Source organism: Megalobrama amblycephala, linkage group LG12 (assembly GCF_018812025.1).
Source record: "Megalobrama amblycephala isolate DHTTF-2021 linkage group LG12, ASM1881202v1, whole genome shotgun sequence".
Taxonomy (NCBI): Eukaryota; Metazoa; Chordata; class Actinopteri; order Cypriniformes; family Xenocyprididae; genus Megalobrama; species Megalobrama amblycephala.
In genome coordinates, this window is record NC_063055.1 from 29,642,914 (window position 1) to 29,660,682 (window position 17,769).

At 35.2% G+C, this 17,769-nt stretch overlaps 1 protein-coding gene across 1 annotated transcript in view; it reads left to right on the forward strand.

The window, feature by feature from the left end:
- The first annotated feature begins 2,542 nt into the window (after positions 1 to 2,542).
- The window catches only part of si:ch211-158d24.2 (multiple epidermal growth factor-like domains protein 9), a 66,235-nt gene continuing 51,008 nt past the window's right edge, over positions 2,543 to 17,769 (forward strand). The window contains exons 1-2 of the mRNA XM_048210486.1: positions 2,543 to 3,202; positions 16,399 to 16,597. Coding sequence (XP_048066443.1) covers positions 2,758 to 3,202; positions 16,399 to 16,597 — 644 coding nt within the window. The 5' untranslated portion in view covers positions 2,543 to 2,757. The remainder of the gene's footprint in view (positions 3,203 to 16,398; positions 16,598 to 17,769) is intronic.

Genomic DNA, 17,769 nt, shown 5'->3' on the forward strand with positions numbered 1-17,769 from the left:
TAAAACATGTGGAATGTATAGGGGAATTATCAAAAACTCACTTAAAATGGATAATGAGAAGTGAATATGAATTTACAGATGACTCTTCATCTAAACACTGATAACAGCATTTCAAACAAACCTCAAATGACAGTAATAAACACAAGATGGGGAGATAATAAAATAAATAAAACATTATTATTATTATTTAACCTGCCAACTGTCACTGGCCCACCGGTGGGCCCACAGCCATTTCATATTAAAACAGTAACATCCTAAACTAATCTTGACAAACTATAAAGCTTACTATCTCTACTTTTCATATTATCATACTCATAAGGCATGTTCAGACCTTTATTTTGAAATAGCGACGAACATGAATCATGAAAGATTGGTTAAAACATGTTTGTTTTCATGCCAAGAGTTCAAAAGATAACATCCAATAAACCTGAGAAAAAAGGTCTGAAAATGTTTTTAATAGAAAAAAATAAAAAATAAATGTATGATTGTGGCGGCGAGCTATAACCCGCATACATGTTGTTTTTATGTTTATTAGAGGAATTCATATCAAATTCTGCCAAACTTCCCATACTACTTCTATATAGGATGTCTACTTCATAAATTGTTTGAAAATAATGGAAATATATGGTTCAGATCACTCAAACCATATATGGAAATGGAGGCGCCTTTATATGGTCAGTAATGGAGCTTGGTTCTCATCTAGTGAAAAAAAGTGGTACTGCGCCCAAACAAAATCTTACTGAAAGCTCATTTTTTGAGATATCAACCTAAAATTTGGAACACAACTTGTTCAGATTTTTGTCTTTGATTTTCTTGCAGTTTTAGAGTAAAACTTGTTTTGTAAAATATATATTTTATATAAAATATTATATTTTTACATTTTACATTTCAATAAACTTAAACTTGTACAACTTTTTTTTCTGTTTATATTCCAAAGTATTCTTGAATTACAAACAATTAAGTTTGGAAAGTGCATTTTCATGTCTATAAAAAAAGTGGGGGTGACAGTTAACAGAAGACATTCAAGATCTCTATGTGAGGGCTGAAGATTTTTCCATTGTTGTTGTTGTTTATTTGTTTGTTGTCAGCTTACAGTTGGCCACATGCAGTCCTTTAAGATCTCATATTCTCATATGGGTTGTGTAACCATGTGGACTGTTTTGGCCATCATATATCACTTGTTTGCCCATGCACATGCGTATTCGGAGAAACAGGACTGTCCTTCAGCAGGAGAGTCTATTAACATTGTGCATAATACAATGCCATTTGGGACTCTTTTAATTGTTTTATTGTAATAATCACAACCTGTCCCAATAACAATAACACCTTTCAGTTCTAAATATTTTAAAAACAAATAGAAGTTGTTTCAATCAAGGACAGAAATGCAGAATCACTATTTTGATTATGTGTCAATTTCCAATAATACAGGTATATTGAATTTCAATAGGCTATCCGTGTTTTATTACTTATCTAAAATCTATAGCAAAAAATCAATGCAAATCTATATTTAAAAATGTAAATAGGTAACCTAACAACACATTAAGTGACAATATTTACATATCTATGGATATAGCCTCCCACACCCCTACCCACACTTTTTTGTTTGTTTGTTTTGTAGTCAACCTTTTTTATTTTACCTTATTTAGTACATTTAAGATTCATGTCAAAAGCAATCTCTGGTTATTATTGTGTGTCTCCACCTGTGCAATGTCACAGCTCACTGCCTGAGCCCCATGTGTTCATCCACACATGAGATGTCCATATGGATGTTGGCCTTCACATTGATGAGGTCTCAACACAGCAGGAATGTGGGTGAGGTGTAAAGGAGGCTCTGTTTTAAAACTCTGTTTAGAATGCTGGCATTACAGTCCAGCAGAACAATTGCACTTCTCCATCTTGTATGGCTGGCTCAGGATAGTGTCACATGCACCACAGATGTTCCTCATTCTTTTGCACAACCAGAAGATGGTGCTGCTGATGATAATAACCTGACAGTGCTTGGAAACTGATACTGCAGGAAATCAATCCAGAGCTCAGAATACCAACACATAAATAAATAAATAAATAAATAAATAAAACATAGGATATAATAAATGTCAGAATATATAATACAAATAATTATATAAAAATAGAATAAAATAGAAAATAATGAAATTTTTAAACTAGTCGTTGTTCAGTGTGGTGTATATAGAATCCCTATAGACAACCTTAGTTATAATGTCACTAATCCATGAATATAATTGCTCGCGCGGGCGCAGAATGAAGTAGAATTGCGTGATAATGTTATTTTGAAAGTCCTTAAATATTTCGAAACGCGTTTTCTTATTTTTTTCTCCACGGCTGATTCAACAATAGGCTATAAAACGAAAATATTGTAATGATCGCCTGACTGCATGAACCAGCCAGCGAGGTTTCGATGCGCCTGGTTTTGACCAATCAGACGCCTCACCGTCTGTCAAGCGGAGAGAAAAACAACACATCGCACTTCAGCGGTTATCTCATCCTGCATTCTGATTGGCCAGTACGTGTGCCACTCTAAAGCGCTTCGCTGCTACTACAGGTCGGTGCGCATCAAACACCTTGCAGTCGGTTCAGAGCCATTGAGAAAAAGGGGGTCTCTCTCGGATATGGTGGAGTAGGCTACATCGGGGCGGCTTGGAAACCACCTGGTTTGGAATAACCCGATGGAAATTGGAGGACGGAGGCATTGCGAAGTCCGTTTTGAGGAGGTTTTCATGGAGCGTTGAGATTATTATTATGTGGTGGCTTGCCTTAATGATGTTTACATCTCCGGCTTTCCCATTCATCGTGTTTGTGTGCATGGGGTTATCCGAGGCAGTTCATTCCTACGATGCGCTGCCGTTAGTACTACGGAAATCTCGTACAATCGCCGAAGAGCATCCAGATACGAGCGCGAACGAGTTTCCTGGGTACCGGCTCGGTATTGTCGCATTAACACCAGCGCCCACGATCGCGTCCGCCAGAAAACCGATAAATGTCGCCGCACCAGCAGCCACCATTAAACCACCAACAACGGACCCCTCCACCCCATCCCTGTCTAATCCCAGCTACATGGCCGCGTTTGATCGGAGGAAGCTCAGCTCCGTTGAAGCGCAGATGAAAGACACGCAGATCTCTGATAATAAAGCAGACAGATCAGGCATCGTGCCCGATTTTAGCACAACCTCTGACAATTCTCAAGGTGAGTTCAAATGGATAACGAAATGACTGAATAGTACAATTTAGAAATCACATTTATGGCAACAAAAATGACGAGAATACTCTTATTAAGCATGTGATTTAGTAGCTCTATCTAATCAGTGCGAACATCAGGCCTTTCCCTGCCTTCTGCTTCATAATCCTGTCCTGAACAAACATCATTCCTGCAGTCCGCCGTCTGCCTCTCACAATCACTTCATTAGCAGTCACAGCCATGAGACATGATGAGGGGAAGATCAACACCTCACATCTATCTATCTATCTATCTATCTATCTATCTATCTATCTATCTATCTATCTATCTATCTATCTATCTATCTATCTATCTATCTATCTATCTATCTATCTATCTATCGTTCTGTCTATCTATCATCTTTCTATCGTTCTATCTATCTTTCTATCTATCTATCGTTCTATCGTTCTGTCTATCTATCTATCTTTCTATCGTTCTATCGTTCTATCTATCTATCTATCTATCTATCTATCTATCTATCTATCTATCTATCTATCTATCTATCTATCTATCTATCTGTCGTTCTATCGTTCTGTCTATCTATCATTCTATCTATCTATCTATCCATCTATCTATCTATATATCGTTCTATCTATCTATCGTTCTATCTATCTATCGTTCTATCTATCATTCTATCGTTCTATCTATCATTCTATCATTCTATCTATCGTTCTATCTATCTATCTATTGTTCTATCGTTCTGTCTATCTATCATTCTATCGTTCTATCTATCTATCGTTCTATCTATCATTCTATTGTTCTATCTATCTATCATTCTATCTCATTCTATCTATCTATCTATCTATCTATCTTGTTCTATCTATCTTTCTATTGTTCTATCTATCTATCTTGTTCTATCTATCTTTCTATTGTTCTATCTATCGTTGTATCTATCTTTCTGTCGTTCTATCTATCGTTCTATCGTTCTATCTATCTATCGTTCTGTCTGTCTATCTATCTATCTTTCTATCGTTCTATCGTTCTATCTATCTTTCTATCTATCGTTCTATCTATCTTTCTATCTGTCGTTCTATCGTTCTATCTATCTATCATTCTATCTATCTATCTATCTGTCTATCTATATATCGTTCTATCTATCTATCTTTCTATCTATCGTTCTATCTATCATTCTATCATTCTATCTATCATTCTATCATTCTATCTATCGTTCTATCTATCTATCTATTGTTCTATCGTTCTGTCTATCTATCATTCTATCGTTCTATCTATCTATCGTTCTATCTATCATTCTATTGTTCTATCTATCATTCTATCTATCATCCTATCTATCTATCTATCTATCTATCTATCTATCTATCTTGTTCTATCTATCTTTCTATTGTTCTATCTATCTTTCTGTCGTTCTATCTATCGTTCTGTCGTTCTATCTATCGTTCTATCTATCTATCGTTCTATCTATCGTTCTATCGTTCTATCTATCGTTCTATCTATCTATCTATCTATCTATCTATCTATCTATCTATCTATCTATCTATCTATCTATCATTCTGTCTGTCTGTCTATCTATCTATCTATCTATCTATCTATCTATCTATCTATCTTTCTATCGTTCTATCTATCTATCTATCTATCTATCTATCTATCTATCTATCTATCTATCTATCTATCGTTCTGTCTATCTTTCTATCGTTCTATCTATCTATCTTTCTATCTATCGTTCTATCTGTCTATCTTTCTATCTATCGTTCTGTCTATCTATCTATCATTCTATTGTTCTATCTATCTATCTATCTATCTATCGTTCTGTCTGTCTATCTATCTTTCTATCGTTCTATCATTCTATCTATCTATCTATCTATCTATCTATCTATCTATCTATCTATCTATCTATCTATCTATCTATCGTTCTATCGTTCTATTGTTCTGTCTTTCTATCTATCGTTCTATTGTTCTGTCTATCTATCTATCGTTCTATCTATCTATCTTTCTATCTATCGTTCTATCTATCTATCTTTCTATCTATCGTTCTATCGTTCTGTCTATCTATCTATCGTTCTATCTATATATCATTCTAACTATCATTCTATCATTCTATCTATCGTTCTATCTATCTATCTATTGTTCTATCGTTCTGTCTATCTGTCATTCTATCGTTCTATCATTCTATCGTTCTATCATTCTATCATTCTATCTATCTATCTATCTATTGTTCTATATATCTATCATTCTATCTATCTATCTGTCTATCTATCGTTCTATCTATCGTTCTATCTATCTTTCTGTCGTTCTATCTATCGTTCTATCTATCGTTCTATCTATCTATTGTTCTATCATTCTGTCTATCTATCATTCTATCTATCATTCTATCGTTCTATCTATCGTTCTATTGTTCTATCTATCTATCATTCTATCTATCGTTCTATTGTTCTATCTTTCTATCGTTCTATCTATCGTTCTATCTATTGTTCTTCGTTCTATCTATCAATCTATCTATCTATCTATCTATCTATCTATAATTTTTTCTGTCTATCGTTCTATCTATCATTCTATCATTTTGTCTGTCTATCGTTCTACCTGTCGTTCTATCATTCTATCATTCTATCGTTTTATCTATCTATCTATCTATCTATCTATCTATCTATCTATCGTTCTATCTGTCTGTCTATCGTTCTATCATTCTATCTACCATTCTATCATTCTATCTGTTGTTCTATCTATCGTTTTATCATTCTATCTGTCATTCTATCTGTCGTTCTATCTGTCGTTCTATCATTCTATCTGTCGTTCTATCTTTCGTTCTATCATTCTATCTGTCATTCTATCAATTGTTCTATCTATCATTCTATCATTCTATGTCTCCTCCATCCATCCATCCATCCATCCATCCATCCATCCATCCATCCATCCATCCATCCATCCATCCAGATTAAATCTATCATTCCATCATCTGAATGCATTGATTTAAAGTATAACTTGACCTTTATTTTATTTACATATCATCATTATGTAACAGGCTCTTATGATGTTCAATGGGCCTATCCATTGATATAATATGGCAAATCATATTATAATGTGCCTGGGCTCTTTATTGATTGAACTGCGGGGCATTTGTCCTAACTAGCCAGTTGTCTGTCTGTCCTGACTTTAACCCTTCAGTATGAAGGGATTCAGGAGCTGTGAGCTATATCAGTTAAAGGACATCATCAACCAGTACTTCCAGAATATCAGCCCGTATTTCCAGCTGGGATTGTTAACATTCTTGGTGGAATGGTTTCATTACTATGTTGCTAGTAGATTATCCATTGTGTGTATGAAGAACCAGGTCACACTGTTAATGAGACTGAGGTCTACATAAATCTTGCATTTACATGGTCGTTTGGGTGCACCAATTGTTCATATGGAAATATCAATAGACTTGGCCTACTTTTCCATAATAATGCTAAATCCCCAAGACAACAAAACCAACAGTTACCACCAGTGCGCTGACAAAAGGGTCATTGACCCCACTGAGTTTACACTACATATAGGCTTAGATGTTTGTAGATATTTCGAAACTTATACCCACTTTCAAAAGAACAACTGGGGGACAAAGAAAAGCAGCTGGATCGCATAGGGGTGTTTCTGCATAACATTTTGGCTAAATTTGCTTTCTTGCACTAATCTTCAACCACAATCCCAACCAAAATGCAAAGAAATGATACCAAACAAAAATGGAAAAAAATACTAACATATTTCCAGATGAGTAAAAATAGGCAACATGTACCACAGATGTTTAACCCTTCTCTGCCCTGCCATTGTGATTAGACATACCACTGCTATTGTTCCTGATGTTGAGGTTATAATTGGGAGACAATGTCCACAAAAGCATGGATTGTCTAAGCCTGCTGTTATTAGGAAACAGGAAGTGCTAGGCAAGCCCTTCAGATAACAGAACCTCTGCAGGCTCAGAGAAAGTGGGCTGGAAATCGAGAGTAGACACTAAATAGAACTACTTCCATTTAGATTGATATATTTCACATCAATACAACAAGCATCTTGAAGAAAAATGTCCAGAAGGCATTTTTATTGTGAAGACACTGGGTTGGGCAAATTCAGAGTTTAAGAATTGTTTTGAATTTTGAACTGAATTGGCCACGTAAATTGAATTTTGAAGTCGAATTACATTGAGAGGAAGATAAATTTACTGAATTCCCATTCAAAGATTTTATTAGTCCAAAACAACAACAAAATGGTCCTGCTTCTCTTTGTGAAATACATAAAATCATTTCGCCATGGTGTATAATTTTTTAAAAAAAAGTAATGCATTTAAATTAATTTTTAAATTTTAACTTTCATTTAAACATTACAACAATCATTTAATTTATGAACTACCCATGTTATCATACACAAAACATATGGAGCATTTCCAGAAAAAGATCATATACATACATATACATATAAATAGCCTATACTATGTTCTGTATGAAATACTCAATTTATTTTGTATTTATTGTGTTTATATTATCCTTATATTAACATACTGCTGCATGTAGTTTTGACAACTTAACTTAACATTAGAATAACTAATATTATGTTGTTTTAACTTTAAAAAAAAGTAAGTTTTCATGCTGCCTTAACATTTTAAGTTTAATCAACTTGGGTTTTTTGAGTCACACACACACAAAAAAAAAAACCTCCACTAAATTTTAAGCTGTGATAACTAATTGCAACAAATTATTATTATTTTTATTTTTACAGTCGTGTTATTTTAGTATTATTTATTTATACTATTATAGGCCTAGTATTAATATTTTGAATTTTTAGTTTTTGTTATTTGCTTTTGTCTTTTTTATTTATTTTTTTAAATATTTCTATTTAGCTTTTGCTTATTTTTTTATTTCTGTTTTAGTAATTTTATAATTTTAGTACTTCAGCTTAAACTTTAAACTTTATTTCATTTAGTTGCCAGGGCAACATTTCAAGTTTCAAGTTTTTTAAGTTTGTTTTTGATCTAGTATTTACATTTCATTTTATTTCATTTCAGCTGTATTGCAATCAATGGAAAAAAATGTTACTGTATGTAAATTAAGTGTTTAAATTAAATTAATTTGTTTCCAGAAATACTTTAAACTCTGTTTTGTGTATGAATTCATACAGAAACATGAAATTATTATTGAAAACGACAATAAAATGTAATCCTTTTCATTTTATTCCATTTTAATTTAAAAGGCATTCTTTTTAAAACAAAGGTGATCCACTTCTGAATGTTGCACAACCCTATAAAAGACATCTGTTTAGATGCATTTACTGTAATCATAAGCTTTCTTACGTATAGGACTTTAGCTAGAGGGGCATGTGAAATATTCTAATGGAAACAGATAAATCCTTTACGATGAGTATGATTTTAGAGGTGAGCGAGTTTGACCTACATGCTAGCAGCTGTGCATTAGATGGCCCAGTGAACTGTCTGACTCGAGTCTGTGTGCCCGAGTGGGATGAGTGCCATTTCCACTGGAACTAATGGACAGAAGAATATGTTTGTTCTGAAAGATGTGACTCTTTCACACTGAGACACCCTTGTCATGTGTTCTTTCTTTTGTTGTCTGACACTCGGTGTCTGTCTTGTCTTTTAGATTCATATCTAACATGGAACGACCCCTAATATACAACGGCACCCTTCTTCACAGTAAACAAGTTCATGTTTAGTTCATGTTTTTATTTACAGATGGTTCATTATCATACGCCCGAGGTGAATGAATCCACAACACATTTACCTCACATCAAAGGTTCATCCTCTCAAGATGGTTCAGTTGTAATCGCACTGTCATATTTAATATTTTCAGAATATTCTCATAAAGCGATGAGTCTGGTAGGCAGCCTCATTTACATGGATGTATGTATAATCTGTCAGACTGTGATGTGTAAGCTTCTTATCCGCACCCTCCACAGCCCCCCTCAGGAGCAGAAGGTGTTTTCGTACACACTCCACAGCTCTGTGTGTTAGAAGGTGTGTCTGTCGGTGCATACAAATGATGTTTTTCGCTTTCGGCAGGTGCCCCTCTGGGTGACCTACTGCAGTAAATCTGGTAAAATGGGGTCTTGGGGATGAAGGCATGAGAGATTCACAGAAAAAATGTCTGGCTCTTAATGGAGTTCATTGATCTGAATCTTCAGTCATATGCATTAATCTGCACGACGAACATGCCATTGTTGATGTTACTGGTAACATTACATTGACAATGTTCTTTAATAGATGTGTCTGAGTGCATTGATTATTGTGTTGTTATATGCACGCAACCGTTCAAAAGTCTGTGGACAGTAAGATTTTTTATGCTTTTGGAAGTCTCTTATGCTCACCAAGGCTGCATGTAGTTGATCAAAAATACAGTAAAAACAGTAATATTGTGAAAAATATTATTATAATTTTTTTTTTAGATTTTAAAGACACCCTGTGGTGAAAATCAAGTTTTTAATGTTGTTGTTTATATGCATATGTGGTATTTTTAATATGCTTTAAGACAAACCATTTGCAAATTCATATGTCAACACCATTGCTGAGTATTTTATCCTTAAAACTGCAGTGAAAAAAAGACTGGTGTCCGTGACGTCAACTACCTTTTAGCCAGTTACGTCAACGTGCCGGCGGGCTTTAGCATATCATTAACAGCGAACTAGCAGGGGAGTCTCGCAGCTTATCCTGGTATACTTTTCTGCTGATATGAAAAATCATGTAGATTTAGAAATATGGTGGGTGTATGCTGTATATTACGATGTTATGATGAACTATATGCCTTTCTCCTCTGATGTTCTGAGTTGTTAAATCGTTTGTAAGGATACTGATTGTTAGAAAGCAGCTGTCTGACTCTGACATGGTGAACGGGAACATGGTTATTGTAACATTAACAACACATTATTATCTGTTTGATAACATAGTTAAGCAAAAGGCTAATCATATTAATTACCGTTATCTGTCCGATGTTGTAAAGAGTGATACCGTTGTGCAGCGTTTACCTCAGTAAGTTGACCGAGTGGATCTCTGAGCTGGTGTGAGTGGAGGTGGAGCTAATTTGCATATTCATTGATCCATGTATATTAAATGAGGCAAGGGTGTAGAGTCACATTCAAGCTATTTTAAGGCATGAAGAAGTTTTTTTCACAGAAAAAAAACATTTAAATATGTCATTTTGATGATCAAAGATGAGTTTTAAGGGATAAAATTATTGACTACAGGGGGATGTTAATAATGTTTAAGATATTATTAATTCCTGTGATGGCAAACTGAATATTTAGCATCAATACTCCAGTCTTCAGTCACATGATCCTTCAGAAATCATTCTAATATGCTGATTTGGTATTCAAGAAGCATTTATTATTATTATCAGTGTTGAAAACAGTTGTGCTGCTTAATATTTTTGTGAAAAGCATTTTTTTTCATGATTCACGGATAAATAAAGTTAAAAAGAACATTTATTTCAAATTTAATTTTTTGTAACATTTTAAATGTCTTTGCTGTCTCACTTGTTTTCAATTTTATGCATCCTTGCTGAATTAGGGGCTGTTTACATGACACTGTTTTTAACTAAAAACAGAAAATTGGCAAAAATAGTATTTTGGTGGCCTGAAAAGTAGGGCTGGGCGATATATCGCATGCGATGATCCATGTCGCATTATGATAATATCAAGATTATGAATATACAAGCCACGCAATATCGCGTTCATTATCGCAGATGAATCGCCTTTGATAATGAACGCGATATTGCTTGGCTTGTCAGTGAACTACGGCTTTGTCTATTAAATGCTGCTCCATTTGAAAGCAGGTGATGGCGATTTAACGGTAATCAGGGAACCGGCTTTACTGACGAAATGTGCGTGACAATTGCATGCGATATATCGCCCAGCCCTACTGAAAAGTATACGTTTTTGAAAACAATATCATTATCGTCACCATGTAAACAACAAAAATGCAAATTTGTGAAAACGGTGATGTCATGCGCATGCGTATTACATGTTTAGGGCCCTATCATTCACCCGGTGCAATGCAGCGGCAGACGCGATGCAAGTGTTTTTTGATAGTTTCAGCCCGACACAGTTATCAATTTCATGTCCTGTGCCACATTGTTTAAATAGCAAATGCATTTGCGCCCATTTGTGCGCCCATGGGCTTGCTGGTCTGAAAACGAGGTGTGTTCAGGTGCATTGTTGGCGCGTTGATATTTTGAGGCAACTGAAATAGACTTTGCCATTGACCAACTGGTCAACCTGGTCTAAAGTCAATGGCACAATATTTTTTTTGTTATTTAAAGAGCGCGTTAGTAATATGCATGCATACTTTGCATATTACACACATACAAGGATGCGCAGCAGCACACGAACATTCCAAATATTAAAAATAAAAGGATCACAGTGTAAAAGATTATGATTATGTGCATAAAGATAAAAATTCTTTGGTGGAATCTGGCTTGTAGATGGTCTGCTCGCGCGCTTTAACCTCGCACACGAGCAGATCCGTTTCCTCGCTAGAGAAGGGTTCAGTTTTTCCACTTGAAAATCCTGCCATGTAAATAGCGAATCCGCCATGGCGCAAACGCAACTGGATTTTAAAGTGTCTGTAGGTGCATAATGTTTCTTTACAAAGTGACATCGCCAACTACTGGCCTGGCAGCAGAATACAGCACTTTTAGTCATTTTCGTGGATCCGTGTGAACGGGGATCGTTTTCACAAGGTTGTCATCTGTACTCTAAAAAAGCAAAGTAAAACATTTCTGTTTTTAGTACATTGTTGTCATGTAAACACCCTAAAAGTTTTAATTTCTTTCAAAAAACAAAAAAACAAAAAAACATAGTTATCACCTGTAAAAAATATTTACAAAAGAAAGAAAAGTCATACAGGTTTGGATCAACAGTAGGGTGTTATGTCATTCTAAACCCATATGACTTAGGAGCTGTTTACACGACACCGTTTTCAACTAAAAACGTAAAACTTTTTATGTGTTTTGGCCGTTCATTTATATGACAACGGAACTGTAACTGTTCGTTACAGTTTTGGGTGCCTGAAAACGCAAACTTTTGAAACCAGGGTTTTAAAGTGGAAGGTTTTGAAAACAGTCTCTGTGTAAACCACAAAAAACATGAATATGTGAAAACGATGACGTCATGCACATGTGAATTACATGTTCAGTCTATAGTGTTTCATCGCCATCTAATGGCCTGCCAGCAGAATACAGCATCTTTAGTTGTTTTCACGGTTTCGTGTGAATGGGGATTTTGACAACGGTGTTGTCTGTATACGGAAAACTCGAAGGAAAAACTTCTCCGTTTTAAGCATATCGTTGTCGTGTAAACGTAATCTTAGTATTCTTTTGTGGAACGCCATGTACATGAATTCATGAGTGAACAAACTGCTCTTTTGAGTTGGATCTTTTCAATGAATCAGTCGATTAGCTCATCTGATTCTTGAGTTCACTCAATGATCTGGTTACAGTTCACTGGATTTTCATTAAAAAAAACCTTACATTTCAGTCTGTCCCTCACACAAAGCTCTCGAATCTCTTCAGAAGACTTGAAATATAGCGCATGAGTTGCACGGACACCTTTTGTGATGTTTTTATTGTGTTTTTGCTTCATTTTTGAAGCTTGAAGCCTTTGTACCTGCATGGAACCTAATTGCATGTAATTGGTGGACAAGCATTGAAATTCTCCTTTTGTGTTCCATGGAAGAAATCAGCATTTGGAACAACATGACGGGAATGATGACAGAATTTTAAATTTTGGATTAACTGTTCCTTTAACACCTCATCTGGCTTTGATTTCTGTCCCCTGAACTAAATGACCACCAAAGGGAATAAGCCGTTCCCTCTAAGGGATAAAAGGGTTGCTTCGGGTATACACGGATGAACAAAGGCTGATGAATAAAAACATGTATTACATGAAAGATGGATTCAAATGTGCTCTTTCAGATTTACATTTTTATAAATACAGCCCTCTTTGCTTTTTAGATCAAACACATGATCATTAGCAAACAGAATCAGTGTCCTAGTAAGTTATCACATACTCGAGACAGAGCTGTGGTGCTCATGAGGGAAAAACAGGTTCAATCAAATCAGCCTCCCTAGTAGTGATAAGAAAGGAACATTTACAACCAATTATAGTCAATTCTAAGGCTAATCACAGCTGGACTCAACATACAGATGTTGCTGATCAACTCAATAATGCTGAGACGAATGGTTTAAATTCAGATCAATATTTAAATATTACAGCGACATTGCTGGAAAATCGTCTTCGATTTGATCACAGTTGGTATAGATTTGCAATTACACAAGCTTCACTTATTCCCTTGAGCAGGCAATTGCTGCCATGTTGGAATATAATGTCACTGAATTGCCTTTAGAGGTTGTGTTCTACATCCTCTCCTGCATACTAAAGATCTGCACTCTCTCAGTCTAATATCAACTTAATGAGCTATCAAAGAATCAGGCTGGAGGGAGTCATTCATTACAGCTGGCAGAGATCAGCAAGATGGAGTAGAGTGATGCGTAGCAGACTTGATCTTGAAGGAGAAATTTACTACAGAGCAGGATTGCTGCATTAACAGTGCTTTATGTTTTAACGCTCTACGGTTGACGGTTTATCATGGTTTCTCCATTAGTTGCAGTTTTTTAACCAGGGTTTGCTACACAGTTCGAGTGTTGTCGTATGGAGCTACTTCAACCTAATATAGCCCTAAATTTGTTGTTGTTGTTGTAACCTTATATATAAGTTGATTCAGTGATATTAAATAATATTTTTGACTTTAATGAAATTAAGTAAGTTATAGCGCATAAAACCAACCAGATATAATGGAAAATCTATTTTACATTTTGGTGAATATAGGAGAAATTCATATTAATTTGTATGTTTTGAGTCATAAAATTTTCTAATTCACCATGTAAAATAGTTAGAATTGCCAAGAGAGTGTACAAAACAGAAAAAATATAACTAATCATGACTTATGTAATATATTTATTTGTTCATTTTTAAAGGGATAGTTCATCCAAAAATGAAAATTTGATGTTTATCTGCTTACCCCCAGGGCATCCAAGATGTAGGTGACTTTGTTTCTTCAGTAGAACACAAACGATGATTTTTAACTCCAACCGTTGCAGTCTGTCAGTCGTATAATGCACGTCAATGGGAACTCCATCTATGAGTAAAAAAAAAACATGCATAGACAAATCCAAATTAAACCCTGCAGCTCGTGACAACACATTGATGTCCTAAGACACGAAACGATCAGTTTGTGCGAGAAACCGAACAGTATTTATATCATTTTTACTTCTAATATCCGGTGTGTGAGGTCTGAATGCACTCTAACGCGGAAGTGATCTCTCGCACTCATTGACCATATGCAGGAGAGATCACTTCCGGAATCTAGTGATGGGAAGTTCGGATCATTTTACTGACTCAGACTTTTGAGTCTCGTTCAGCAAAATGAACGAATCTTTTTTCGAGTCATTTCGTTCATTTTAGCAAAATGTAATTAAAATGTTACGTGTTACTTCCCCAACACATATACTACTTATGCAAACGTTGATCACACTACAAACAGTACAAAACTACAATGCTATAAGATACAGAAAAGATTAATTCATTCTTTACCTGGGTCTTCAGTTTATGATAAGCTGATTAAGCTCACCTCACCTCTTGTCTGACAAGCGTTCGGGTTTAAGTCATTCCTTAATGACGTGACAGGCAGCCCCATATGCTAAACCAATGCAGCCTGAGCCGGAAAGAGAATTGATTAGTTCTTTTCATGACTCTTTCGGGTTTTGAGTCGTTCCTTAATCACGTGACAGACCCATACGCTATTTCTGACATTTCTGTCACTATGTTTTTGTTACTGTTTCTTTCAGGATCTGTGGTGTGTTATTATTTTATAAATAAATAAAACCCTGTTATAAATAAAATATTGATTAATTTGTCTTTTTTACAGTCTATCTGTAAATAAACACTAGGCTATATAATAATATAATAATCCAAGCCTACAATACAAAGTATTTATAGCCTAGTTTATTCATTGTTTACTCCAATTTTGAGTTTGCTGATATAATAATTGCTTTTCCTAGGCAGACTTGACATATTTGTCTAATATATGTATAAGAAGATTGCTCAAAAAGGACATAATGACATAAATTAAATGACATTGGTTTAGCGTATGGGTCTTTCACGTGATTAAGGAATGACTCAAAAACCCGAAAGACTCATGAAAAGAACTAATCAATTCTCTTTCCGGCTCAGACTGCATTGACTGAAACAGGTGAACTACTACTAGCAGTACAGAACCTATAGAATATTGCGCATGCGCGACTGAACGAATCATCCCCGAGATGACTCATTCTTCCCAAGTCACATTAAAGATTCGTTCAAAATGAACGAATCGTTCAAGAACGACACATCACTACCGGCATCAGAGCGCGTTTTCAGACCTCACACACCAGATGCTCAAGGCAGTTGGACATAGTGGTGTATTAGAGGTAAAAAATGATATAAATACTGTTCGGTTTCTCGCACAAACCGATCGTTTCATGTCTTAGGACATCAATGTGTCGTCACGAGCCGCAGGGTTTAATTTGGATTTGTTTGTTTTTTTTTAATCTCAAAGATTTTGTTACCATTGCCATGCATTATATAACAGAGAAACAAAGTCACCTACATCTTGGATGCCCTGGGGGTAAGCAGATAAACATCAAATTTTCATTTTTGGGTGAACTATCCCTTTAAAGAAAAAAAAATTTGCAATGATAAATTTGTAAATGAATTTATGACATCCATTGCAGTATATATTTTTACATGTCTTTAATAATATTAATATTTTGAAGTTATGTCATAATTTGAGCACATTTCTGGTTTGATGTTAATTTGAAGTGATTCTTGAGCTTTATTCAAGGGTCTTTGGGGGTTTATAAGATGAGAAATTCTTTCTTAAACCAATAAGATATTAAGGAGAGCAGATATACACTCTTATTAATAATAATAATTTCAAAAGGGTTTTTTTTTCGCAGTGATGCCATAGAAGAACTATTTTGTGTTCTTTGTGAAGAATATTTCAATAATCTAAAGAAACCTTTATTTTTTTATAGTGTGCAGGGTGAATTTGTCTGTATTTTTATATCAATATTTGATGATCTTAACATTGCCCCTCTTTGGTTGTCAAATATTCATAAGGAATCCTTTGTCTGTCTCCTCTGAAGAGCTGGTGTGTAACTGCAGCGGTGAAGGAGTGTCGGACCCTGATGAGTGCGAACGTGAGACGGGTCAGTGTGACTGTATGCCGGGTTACACTGGGCTGCAGTGTGAAGAGTGTGAGGAAGATCACTTCACCAACGGCACCATTGGCTGCCTGCCCTGTGCATGTGACACCTTCGGTGCGGACGGCTCAAGCTGTGACAGGTAAGAGGCATTGTGGAACTTTAAATTCAGTTTTCAGAATTACAAAAACATATACTATCGTTCAAAAGTTTGGGGCCTATAAGATTTTTTTTAAAATAATTTTTAAAGGTGCCATCGAATTGAAAATTGAATTTATCTTGGCATAGTTGAATAACAAGAGTTCAGTACATGGAAATGAAATACAGTGAGTTTCAAACTCCATTGTTTCCTCCTTATATAAATCTCATTTGTTTAAAAGACCTCCGAAGAACAGGCGAATCTCAACATAACACCGACTGTTACGTAACAGTCGGGGTGTACGCCCCCAATATTTGCATATGCCAGCTCATGTTCAAGGCATTAGACAAGGGCAGCCAGTATTAACGTCTGGATCTGTGCACAGCTGAATCATCAACAGCGAAAAATGGCGGATGGAGCGATAATAACTGACATGATCCATGATAACATGATATTTTTCGTGATATTTGTAAATTGTCTTTCTAAATGTTTCGTTAGCATGTTGCTAATGTATTGTTAAATGTGGTTAAAGTTACCATTTCTTACTGTATTCACAGAGACAAGAGCCGTCACTATTTTCATTTTTAAACACTTGCAGTCTGTATAATGCATAAACACATCTTCATTCTTTATAAATCTCTCCAAGTGTAGCATTAGCCGTTAGCCACAGAGCACTATCAAACTCATTCAGAATCAAATATAAACATCCAAATAAATACTATACTTACGCGATTAGACATGCTGCATGACAAACACTTTGTAAAGATCCATTTTGAGGGTTATATTAGCTGTTTGAACTTTGTTTATGCAATGATAGAGTCGAGAGCTCGGGAGGGGGCGGAGAGCACGAGAATTAAAGGGGCCGCAGCATGAATCGGCTCATTTCTAATTATGCCTCAAAATAGGCAGTTAAAAAAAATAATTAAAATTAATTAAAATAATTAAATGGCATTTATTTGATCAAAAATACTGTAAAACAATAATACTGTGAAACAATTCAAAATGATTTTTTTTTAAATGTAATTTATATCTTTGATGGCTGAATTTTTTGCAGCCATTACTCAAGTCTTCAGTGTCCTACAGAAACAATGTGTCAAGAAACATTTCTTATTATCAGTGTTGAAAACAGTTGTGCTGCTTCATATTTTTGTGTAGACTGTGATATATTTGTTTCA